Source organism: Pyxicephalus adspersus, chromosome 2, assembly GCF_032062135.1.
Source record: "Pyxicephalus adspersus chromosome 2, UCB_Pads_2.0, whole genome shotgun sequence".
NCBI lineage: Eukaryota > Metazoa > Chordata > Amphibia > Anura > Pyxicephalidae > Pyxicephalus > Pyxicephalus adspersus.
The window spans coordinates 39939411-39952009 of NC_092859.1; the positions used below are offsets into that span (position 1 = coordinate 39939411).

At 38.5% G+C, this 12599-nt stretch overlaps 1 protein-coding gene across 1 annotated transcript; it reads right to left on the reverse strand.

Annotated features, from left to right (window-relative positions):
* Positions 1-1005: 1005 nt before the first annotated feature.
* GPX3 (glutathione peroxidase 3) lies at positions 1006-12288 on the reverse strand. Its single transcript, XM_072400522.1, has 5 exons — positions 12124-12288; positions 6409-6562; positions 3915-4032; positions 3604-3703; positions 1006-1574 (listed from the first exon to the last, which is right to left on the reverse strand). The coding sequence occupies exons 1-5, from the start codon at positions 12208-12210 to the stop codon at positions 1332-1334; spliced, it is 702 nt and encodes a 233-aa protein (XP_072256623.1). The 5' UTR covers positions 12211-12288; the 3' UTR covers positions 1006-1331.
* Positions 12289-12599: the final 311 nt, after the last annotated feature.

The window sequence follows — 12599 nt, forward strand, 5'->3', positions numbered from 1 at the left end:
ATTTTACATTTTTTCCTGCACACTTTAATGTTTTGGGGTGTTTCCACCTACCTTCCTGTGTTTCAGCATTTTTTCTTGTATCCTGTGCTTTGTATATATTATTGAACATTCCCGTTTTTGGTAAGGATCCCAACACTGTTACCTATGGGAGCCAGGTGCATAGAGCAAAAAAAATTTGTATGGCTGATCAGAGCTTTACTTCATTTTCTAAGCTCAGTAAATTATCCATTGCAGATAGATAAATTACTTTGGTAAGTGATCAGCCTGTATGTTTTTGGTAAATCAACCCCAATAAATGTAGAATAGAAACCAAAAACTATTCATCCACAGTTGTTGATGAAAAGGTATTTGCTAATAATAAACAATACAAAAAATAAATGTTGGGAAATGTCTTCATTGAGAGGCACATTGACCATGTTTTGTGGCTGCAAGTGGAAAATTTATATAAATCACAAAATCTCCCAAGTTAGGAACATATTAAAGACTGCTAAAAGGTAAATAAAAAAGCAACATCTACAGCACACAGTTATGTTTTTGGGTTCCTGTTCTTTCAGCAGCAAAAAAATGTTGCTTTTATTGATCTGTATTTGGAAATAGAGCCACAAGTCCAAGTATTCAGTGTTCTGAGGATGAAAATGTCCTCTGGTTGTCAGGGTGTCCCTAATGCAGGCTGAACAGTTGTGGTTCTATATCATGAACATGGTTTAATAACTATTTTGCTAAGACCTTTACAAAAGAATGAAATTGCTTTAGGTAACACTTGTGATCCCAATTTTCATTAATGATATCACCAATGAATGAAAGGAAGAACCAGGGACAGTTAGGCTGGGGAGAAAAGAGCTAGATGATGCCAGGAAATGAGGCATGGTCTTTCTGATTTTCTGCATTGCCTAATCATGGTGTGCAGTAATGCGAAGGAAAGGTTGACATTGCAATTAGTGGTGTCTTTAGAAGACATTCTTACTATACATTTTATGTACAAAGATAAAAGCAGAAACTCTAGGATTTCTTTATGAACAATGTTTATTGATTACCAGCACAATAAAAGCATCACCCCAGAGTTCAGGCAGAAAGCAGTGAGCCCTCGATAGTGCTGTATTCCCATCCCAGGATGGTGGAGCTACTGGAATGCACTAAACAGCAACTTACCATTCCTGGTTTCCAGACAGGTCCAGTACTTTAATACTTTAGGACCTATCTTTCATGCAGATGGTATCTCAGCCTACCATAGGTCTCCTACCAACTACCCAAACCCTTAGCAATAAGAGCACAAAAATATATATATATCTATATAAACACACAAGGAAACATTAAGCAATGATGACAAAGCTCTAGTTTTGATCCCTTCCCATCATTAGGATTCTCTGAAGCCCTGACTGTGATTTCAGGTAGGCAAGCACGTCCCTCTTTACTTGAGGAACTGGTGTGCGAGGATGCCAGCGCTTCACAGGGCGGCCATCGGGTCCAACTAGAAACTTCTCAAAGTTCCATTTCACATCATTGATCTTGAGGGGTTCCCAGAAAAGACGATTTAATGGATTTCCTAAAATGTCACCTACAGGGGGACAGGAGTTCTGGAGAAAGAAAAAATGTGCATTTAATAATGTGTGCTGCATCACAGTCCAATTTTTAATATTTTGACCTTGTTTTATGTTGACCCCCTGCCAATGGAAAACTTCAACTCCGCTCATAAGCATAATGTGTGAATAATTTAAACTTAAAAATCTTACAAAATGTACAGTGGTTCTTTAAATATTACTGGTTTATAAATACAGTCCTGGTTCAAAAGGTGGCATTCAGGGGGTGGTTGCCTGCCAGTGGGTCAAGGACAGCTTGACTCCAGGTGTGGTTGTAAAGTGATATATAGGATACTTTAGGTTAGCACATATTTTCATATGTTATTGCAATATTTATCCTAAACAAACTTTGTTTGTTGGCTAATGTCGCTTTCACATTTTTAAATAGTCTTCCATATTTTTGTTGTTGTAAAAAATATAGAGATTTGTAGATTAGCCACTAGGGGGAGGAAGCACTCAACTTGCAAATACCCAACCTCCTTTTATAAGGTATTAGCTATATAGTGAATGTATCGTCTTCAATGCATCAGCTCAAAGACAATAAAAACAGCCAGAAAGCATTGCAAAGCTGAAAAAAGAACTTGCATATCTAAAATAAATATATTTACATACTACACAAGCAAACACCTTGTAAAAAAATTAACACACTGAAAAGATTATCCACATTTTACTGTCTTTTATAATTCCCATAGCTATAAAAACAAAATAATAATTTGAAATACTTGTCGTTTAATTGCTTTATTCGTTCTAAATAGCATTGCCAGCAAGTCAGCAAGTGTTCCTAAACTGTAGAATTGTCCTGAGAGCAAGGGAATATTCGAATGGGGACAGATGTTCTGGTGATGATCATCTAAAATGTGAGTTCCTCCTACTTTAGGAAAGTTTTGCTTGACTTCCTGCTGCATTGCCAAAATGGGAAGTCTCAGCAGAATGCGGACATCAAATAATTACCACGTAGAACATTTTTTTTACTGTATGAATGACATTATATGCATATTCTTTTATCATATTAATCGCAATAATCATTCTGGACAGCATAGTTGGCAATTGTTTTTGTCCCATATTTGTTTATATATTGGTTTCCATCCTCCAAGGCTACGTACACACGTTCAATAATAGTCTTTCACAGTCCTTTTTAATGACAAAAGAATGAAGGATCGCTGTACATACAATGCCGTTCTCCTCTATGGAGAGGGGAAAACGTCAGAGTGGCACTCGCTGTGCTCTCTCCCTTTCACTTCCATTAGGGTTGTTTGTCATTTGTGGATCCACCAGGACAGATCCATGAACGATGTTGGACGTGCGCTGTACACATGCCAGATTCTCATCCAATACTAGTCCGAGGGGATTATCGGACGATAATCATCTGATGTGTGTACATAGCCTAACACCCTGCAAGAGAGATCAAGAACATTTACCATTCCAGTGGGCAGTGTCTCCTATCTCTTTTTCCAAGAGCTGTGGCTTCTAAAGAATCCTCAGTTTCAGACACACTACTGGGAATGTTGGATTCCTGATGAAATACCCCGCCACTGCGCTCTTTGCTTCTACCCGCTAACTATTGGCTAATATGTGAATATTGTATCCCATAGTAACATAGCAATCAGCAAGTGGAAGGTCTGTAAGAAAACTACTTCCAGCCCTTGTGAATCATTCTAAGCTGCCTTGTAATTTTCACTTTGGTAACTTATGAACTGCTGAAGAAGTAAAGGTAACAGAAGGAGTCCCCTCTAGTGCCAAGGTCCCGGACGCTTCCTGCAGGACACAGGCATCACATAAATAAAAGGGTTTTAACCATTCCCCATTCTACAATCACTATAAATCTCTCAGAAGTCTTTTAATTAGTGTCAGCACTCTAGATCTAGGACCACATATGCACATCAAAACAGGTTAGAAAACATCACTGTTCCCACAGAAACTAAACCCTAAAATGACCAGAATGGCTGTACGAAAAACTTGCCAAACCTACGAAACTCGGTTGAATATTCTGAGAAGGTTGGTGGTTTTACAATCTGCTTTTAAGTACCTTCAAGAATGTGTATATTTTCTGTTCTTTCTTCCCATTTATGTCTCCTTTCTCAAATAGCTGGAAATTGGGAGTGAAGCCGCCACCAGGACGCACATATCTGTAGGAAAGGAACAAGTATTGTCTGAGTTACGTCACATTTATACAATCACTGTAATCACTTTTATCAAATGGGGGTATTTATTAAGCTTAAGTAATACAAAGAACTCGAAAGATATTTTACTTTACAATTTGACTGTGGGGTTTGAGGGTGTGAGGGAGATACTCAAGCTAGCCCCCAGACCTATCAGGTTCAACTACTCCCCACTTACTTTAATCCCTTAGGGATTTCTTCATTACTTCCAGGTTCCTGCAGACCAAATTGATTGCTGGGAAATCCCAAGATGACAAACCCATTATTTCCCAGTTCTTCTTGTAGTGCATTCAGTTCTAAAAGAAAGCAACATGTTTAATAGAAAATGTTATAGGTATCTGTAGGTTTCCCTACTTCATTTTCAAAGTGACATTTAATATGGGGACTGCTATTGATTACCCACTGGCTTAAACACCCTGAGTCACTGGTCTGAGCACAAGCTCTTCTCTAAAGGTTTGTTCTAAGTCATTGAACAGAATATGGCCAGCATGACAGCCAAGTAACAAACAGTTTCAGAAATAGTTTTCTTTGATGGATACTGTTTTTGGAGAATCCCAAACCAGCTTTGCTTTTCACTGCTTTTCAACAAACTGGCCATCAATAAAAATAAGTACAGTTACAAGCTGAATGAAAATCAGTTCCCTGCTCATGTATGTACATATTTCCAGATATGTTTAATAAGTCACCTAAAGCACCGATCTATTTTACAGTAGTTAATATGTAAATTTTGACTTGAGAAGAAGCCTGATGGCTATCTTGAAACTTGTTATAGGTGTGTAGGTGTGCACAATGTCCAATGGTAATATGAAGGACGGGATTGGACATTCTTCAACTTTCTTTGAAAAAGAAAACATTTTTCAATTGGGGGGGGGGTTTAAGGCTCCTGATGTGTTAATGAGGATAATGAGATCTATGTTATGCAGGAGATACTTATTTATTATATTGATAATATATACTGGATACTGGAAACAAAACTCTACCCCACTTCTACTGGCTGATAAAATGAAAACTTTTTTTTGGCTGTGAGATCAAATTGTCCTGGTGACTTTTGTCATCACTACAGACACTGAGGGGATATTCATAATTTTAGAATTCTAATTAGAGTTTCGGGGAAATCTTTTATTTAATGGGGCACATTTTCAGTAACAACTGTCTAAGGGGAGAATTTCCTTCAGTTTTGGAGATTTCCTTCAACATTCTGCTGCTTCTCTGGGACAGAAATTGCCATCATTTGCCAAATGGAACAAAGTAAAACATAACCTAATACATCCTTACTCTATGAAAGGATTCATTTGAACTGCTATTTTTACTAAACTTTTTAGTGTTATGATTTGGTCTCACCATTGTTTTCTGCTACAAACATTGCTGGCCATGTAAAAGAACTACATACAGAAAGAAACAACCAGTAGGGGTTTCCTGACACATTCCAACATCCTGTTTGCTTTGTTGCCACTGATTTCAGGGTTTAGCCAAAAAACAAAATGAATTTATTTGGCACTACAAGGCTGTTCCTTCAGCCTGACAAAAGTATGCTGTGTAGTTATTTAACTTATTTAAATGTTTGCAGTCAAACAAAAGAAGCAAACCCCTCTTTAATTCTTTCTTTTATTCTAGAAAACAGATTATAACACGAGTCAGGAAAGACCAGAACGCTATGTGGACCTGGCTGACAATGTCTGGAGGTCAAATTATTCCAAAAGAAATAGAGGCTACCATTACTGACTTCTCATTCTGAAAATACTGTGTTCCTGGAAGGCATGCAGATCCTCTTGGTTCATTAAATACTTTAAGTCGATGACCCAGAACAAGTATGCAAACACGGATTTCTAAGTTAATGTCTAATAGTTTCTGGTCATATGTCCCTATGACAAGTTTACTTTAAGATAAATCTACCAAGAACTTGAGAAAGTCGAAAGGAGCCAATGATGAAAAACTTTAGCATGCAAATTCAAGCTTGAATTCTATTTCCCAAGTCTTCTACTCTTGTCATTATAGAGGCAGAAATGTGCAGGGATTATCATTTTCCTACTATTGTTCTGATGACAGTAAACAAAAATTCTACTTTTCACCACTTTAACTAAAGTTCTGCCCACCCCCTTTAATCTGATCGGTCACCAACCTAGTACTTCCTAGTATGGAGGAACACCAGATACCATGTTTCCCTGAGTGTATTGATTTCTGTCTAAGTGACAAACCACCAAGCCTGGCAAACCTGGCACAACCAGGTGTGAAAAAGGAAATCTGTACAGGAGTCCTTAGGGGATGCAGAAGCAGAATTGTGACAGTTATGTGAAGAAGTAAGTTATGATTTAATTTGAAGTAGTGTTAAATGTGGAGGTGTACCTTCCCCTTCCATGTGGCAAATCTGTATTTTCATTCATTCATAATGAGAAGGAATAAACCATGTCAATTGTGTGTGCTCTATGCATATGTATAATATATTTACCTGTATGTTTTGGTAAATGAATATCTAAAGTCTGTTTGTATTTTCTGAAAAAGTCAATAATTGGCATGAAGAGTACTTACATTGTATTCTGCATGACTGTGAGTACAAAGTCCTAGCGGTGCCTACTTTAAAGTAAACTTTTATATTGTCTTGTGCCGGTTCATGTTAAATGATATTAGAACTCATTACCATTGCATTGATTAGGAAACAGATGCATGAAGCTTACCTAGGTACTGCATGGTGAGCCCTCAGTAAGTGGCCACATTCACAAACAGCACCGTCTTCCCCTGATATTGCTTGAAGGGGATGAACTGGCTTCCTTCTAGAGTGAGGGCACCATAGTCATAGATGGTTCCAGCCACAGAGCTGTAGCAGTCAACCTAAAACAAACAAAAGCATTAAACTTTCGGCTGAACAAAACTGTGACCTTAAGGTATAGTATAAAAATAAAAAAAAAGAAATGGAAAAAAAACAATCAAATTTTCCATCACTCTGATACTCCACATAAATATTTGGTATAATATATTTACATAGGAATTTGTAGAACTCACAAGAGCAAGTTTAATAATCGTGGGTAAATCTAAGCACATTCAGATATCTAGATTTATCCGTGTGTTTTGCAACTGTGTGGCTAAAAGTGATTTGTTGCTTTCTAGAACCATTCTGCGATCCACACGACTGCAGACACAACCGTGTGCAAAAATAGTTCCCATCCAACTTAATGGGAGCAGTTACCACTATGGGTGAGCCTGTGACAAAGCACTGCAGTGATCCACATGTATGAAATGGCCCTTATCCTGCACTGGTAGCTCTGCTAATGACACAAAGTGAGTGAAATGCAAGAATAAACAGTGCAGGAGCAATAATGAGACATTCTATTATATAAAGTATGTTGCTAACAGCCAATACCATGCCAATAGGCGGCTGTGTGCCACCCCTGCCACCCCTACAGCCTTATGCCATGGCTTTTTTTTTAGTTAGGCAGAAATTCTGGCATTCTACTTTACTGGTGAACTGCAAACCAGAAAATGCTAGTGAATAAAGTGAGAAAGTCTGTCCTGTTTCAATCAATGTGACATTTACATAAACCAGTCCAATCCAGGCTGAATTCTGTAGTCATACATATGAAATAAAGGAAACCTAATAATGTTGTAGAAGTTTAATCAGTGTACAGAGTGCAAGGTCCCAGTACATAAAATCCTTACTGTTGATTATTTTATTAACATTGTTTCTAGGTACTCTAAAGGTTACATAGAAAAATTATCAGTGTTAGCTGATTTATATCAGAACTGCGGTGTACCTGGGAAATACTGGAAGTTAGGGAGCCTGATATTAAAGTGGGGTAAGGCTTAAGGAATGGTAACTGCTATCTGGGGCTCATTTAGAGAGAGATTTCCCCTCTTTTCCTTGTTTTGCTGTTAAAGCAGAGCAAAACCACAATACAGGAGACATGCACATGCTCTTTTTTTTATTTCTATGCTTACAATGCTAAGAAAAAAAATGTCTGAACAACCCAAAGGTTTGTAAACTTCTGAAAGTCTTGCAAAGTATTATTTACTAAGGTAAAAATGTTTTAAAGGCTGACAATTAGTAAAACACTATTGCACGGTCCCAGAAGCCTGCTGTGCAATACTATTATACAGCGGGTTCCTGGAACTGCTTTTTAGCCTTTACAAAGTGTTTGCCTTCCCATGTTAATTAATCCTTTGCCTGGCCTCCAGAAGTTTAGATGTGGACCGTGGCTCTTCACTGAAAAATACAGCTAGGTATCCACAACACTGACATTGTAGGTGCTGCTTCAGTGCCACCCTGATGCCTCTTGGTACCATTCTGGCTTAACTCCCTCTAAGCTCCTGGCTCCAGCCTTTGTGCCCAAGGCAGCCATATGCCAATCTTTTCATAGAATATATAGTTCACAGCCTTCACCAAAACAGGAAGAAAAAAGAGGAATCCATCAATGGGGATATCCATTTTGGCTGCAGCTGTCTAGGACTAGATCTCCACTTGTAAGGCATCCTTTCACTTCTGGGACAGGAAGTTTGTGGAAATTTCTCTAAGGGGTCCCCACATACAAGAAAGGACAGCAATGTTATCTTAACTGCTCTATCCAAAACTAAAAATAAAAGGTCAGGAGTGTAGATAACCAATATTAGTAGGTGACTTTTGGTGTCCTATGTTTGATCCAGACACTGGGCTTAACCATCACTCTTCCAGTTCTGCCTAGGAACCTACAGTCACTGGAAGGTATCTGGCTGTATGCGTATATTCCAAAACATGTTGATTATTCCGTCCAGCAATTTTGGGGAAAATGCTGCTTTACATCAGGATTTATACTGTACTTGTGCCTCTAGCAAGGGAAAGGTAGTCAGAGGAAAACAATAGAGTTCAACCAGAAGATTCCTCCCAGGCATAAAGTTTTCCTCCATGCAAGTTTGGCCATCAGAGTCTATGGACATAAAAATGTTCCTCAATGTTAAGATAAAGATCATATGAAAATTCTCAAGTGTCTAAATGCACCCTAAGTTCCCTAAAAATGTATATCCTGAATGTAAATGGATCCATGTCAACTATCTGATCCACTAACTTTGTATTCCTTTTATAGGACCCCAGAAACAAAGTCTTCTTGCTGATGCTTTCGGTTCCTAATGTGCTGCTGATCTATTCTACCTCCAACTGCAGTTTTAAATTCATATGTCCATCCATGAAATTTTAAGAGATGCTACCTATGACAACCAAGTCCCATCCAATACTGGGGTTGCTGCTGTCGGACTTCCTAACTGGAGTAGTTATGGAGTAGAGGACCTCTACAGAACCACATTGATGCCCCTGCAGCTTTTTCAAAAGTTTAGATGAATGTTATATTTTTTAAAGTGATTATACCAATATGTAATGTACATTTACTAGCATGTTTCAGTAATTTTTAGGTAGCTCAAAAAGTCCAAATACACTAAAGTAATGTATAGCTCTATATTTAAATAAGCTTACCAGGGAATTAAGGGGCCCCTTTAATAAAGCATTAATGCAGAGTAGAAAGCCACCCACGGCTCCCTGCTGCAGGGACAAATAATCCTAAATCAACTGCTGCTTGCTGATCTCAGTGGAAAATTCACGTTTAGTGAGGATTGTATTGAATCCAGTTGCCTGTGGTTGTTATTTTTCTGGTATTTTTACTAGGAGCAGATGTTGTTTTTCCCCTTTTTTAGTGTCCAAAGAGAGAGACACAGAAATATTTCACCCAATTGGCAGGAAGCTAGTGGCTGGCTGGGAGAGTTGTAGAACCTTCATGTAAACAGGATACTGAAACAGATGTGTATGTTTTGGTCCATTTCACTGTCTGGTCCAGAAGCTACAGCTTACCATAGACATGTGAGATCTGCTGGGTATGCAGGCTCAAAGCAACTGGCAGAAAACCAGCCATGTCCATAAATATGCAGACAAAGACTAGTCAAGTGTGCAATTTTGGTTTCATAAATACCATACTTCTATAAATACTGGTTGTGGGTGGAACAGCCATACCACGAGCGTTGTAACAGCACACTTGTCTTATTGTTTACTAGTCTCAAGCTAATACCATCCAAATATACCATTCCAGCATGGCATGGATGCTGTCAGCTTAGATTTCATACTGCATTACTTTTTCACCAGAATTATCTTTGCCAACTAACATACCAGATGATGGTGCCCCTACTTGATTTGAAATAAAATAAATACATATTTGGGAAATATTACATTCCTTTTCACTTTTAGGGACAGAGTGGAAACATCAGCAGATGGCAGAGTTATATTTTAAATAAATATAAAATTAGACAAGCAAGATGCTAGAGCATTAGGATATTATGTAACCTCTGGCTGGTATGTAAAGCAGGAACTTCAGTTCCCAATAACTTAGGTTTCTCATAAATACAAGAAGACATCAGTCTGTGTAGGCAAGCTGTGCCTGGCCTTCGGACCTTCCACTTTTCCAGTGTTATAGTTGCCCATAATCAGGGATGGCAGAATGTTTTTTTATGGGAATGTAGAAGGCTGGGATGATTCATCGTTTTTGAGATTTGGGCTACTTACAAATATCTCATTGGAAGGATAATTTCTCCCTCTGAAGTGGAAGCCAAAAGAAAGTTAGGACCTTTTCAGACTTGTAGCTCCCAGAATCCCCTCTTCAACTACTACACGCTCATATGAAAAGCTTGATAACCATTTTGTCATAGGGGTGATTGAGGTTGAGTATGGCTGAGGTTAGGGTGAAGGTTCTTCTTCCCGAACAGGAAAAGCACATGCGGGGCCAGAAGCAACTTTAAAAGAACTACACCACAAAACTCACCATTGCATGCAATCATAGGCACCCAATGGTTCCCAACTGCTCCCAAGGTAAATAAGCAAACCCATGATAGAGAGGCATATTAGTATAAATGCAGGTGACAATCCAGAAGGTACAACCTTTAAAAACAAGTCAGCAGTAAAAGCTTTCAAGCTTTTCTCTGACTGGTTCTCTTTAAGCTACTATCTACTGGCTTTTACTACAAATTGATTGTCTAATAATTATTTACTGGTCATTGCTACTCTTCTTGGATAAATGAAGGCTTTGCAATATACGAAAGTGTATGTAATCCAATACATAAGTCACCGAGCCGTACAATAATAAGAAACATTACTTGCACCGTATGCTTATTCCTGCCTGGCTGGGAGTACATCAAGTCTATATACCAGCTAACATTATTTCTCTTTTTACCGCACAGCCTCCAGGTATTTGCATGTAAATAGCAGCAATCAGTTTTCCGCCTTTGTGACGCATATGATGTTAAAACCTCACAGCACTTCCCATTGGTACCCAACAGGCTTCACTAATGGCAGCATAGTACATCAGATAGAACTATTGTCTCGCAGCACTCTGGAGTAATTTATCACCTGGGGCGGCCTTATTATTATTTCTCTGGTTCTGCAATCTCCTGTACAAAACTGTTCATTGGCTTCTACTAAATTTGAAGCTCCATTGTATGTATATATAGTACCTGCAGGGGATATGGAAGCCTGTAAGCCTCTCTGGGAGATAGAATAAAGCAAACCTATTTTGAAAGTCATTAGTGCTATAGAGACACGTAGACATAACTCAAACTAGATGACATTTACTTTGCTAAAGTACTAGATCACATACCCAAATTGCTTGTTTTTAATCAATTGCTTGTTTTAATTAAAATATGTTTTCATCTATCTTTGCACCCAGTTTTGCTGATCTCCCATATCCTTTTTTTGCAGTCACATCTGGTCTACATGTATTTACTTCCCAATGATGACAATAATTGGAACATGTTAGTGCAATGAGTCCCTGGTGTGACACTCTCATCCTGTAAAGTGGAATGCCTGAAAAAGGACCCTAATGGCGGGATCATCAGATATTATGTTAATGATAGCTGCAGATTTAAAGTAACCCTGTTGCAAAAATAACACTGGAGTCCCTGACCAATACCTTTCCCAGTCTGTGCCACCAAAAGCCTCTCTAATAAAGCAAAATCACAGATTAAAAATTTTTAAGAAATCAGTTCTTATGGGATTACCTATTTTCTTTGCCCCTATCATATTCAGTGGTGCCTCTTCCAGCTCCTACGTCACTGATTTCCCCTTTTACTGACTTAGGGATCATTGGGGGGTACACTGAGTGCACCAAGGATATTGTTATCTTTTGCTTAAGAGGTACATTAAATATTTAGAAACTACATTTATAATGACAATAACATGTTCAGTATTATAAGAGAATATAGTGATTGTGATTACGCTGCTTTACTATACAAGCTCAATGTTTTGTACAATAATGATCATCAATAAATGAAATAGCAGGAAAATAGAAACAAAAATCATTAAAGAACTAAAACAGCAATAATATCCAGACATGCAAACAACAACAAAGCAAACATAAATAATAAACACATTGCAAGGACTGTTTACTTACCGACTTCTGGTCATTTTCTTTCTGCGCTTGGGCCAGGACAGCCAGGAAACAGGGGAGCAGCCAGGATAAGCCAGATTTGGCCCCCATCCTGGGGTAGTTGTGCAGCCCCAGCAGTAGCAGAGAGCTGAGCAGTGCTGTTTATTTCCTCTCCTCCTCAGGAATAATGACACATTCCAGGGATCACACTGTAAAATACTCAAGGCAGAGCCACCAGCAGCCAATGGGGAGCCAGGAAGGGGAGATATTGAAAAGCTGCTGATAGGGAGTCATACAGATTCCACTTCCAGACTCAACTTTACAAACAAAGCCATCTGTGATCCATTTCTATGTAGCACTCTATGTGTTTCTACATGATGTTGTGTGTGGTATATGTGTGACAGCCTGCTAACACTAAGAGCAGATGTGACAAGGACACAGAACACATTGTTTTGTGTATTAAAGTACAGGGGACACACAGTAACAAGTTCCTGGAGAGG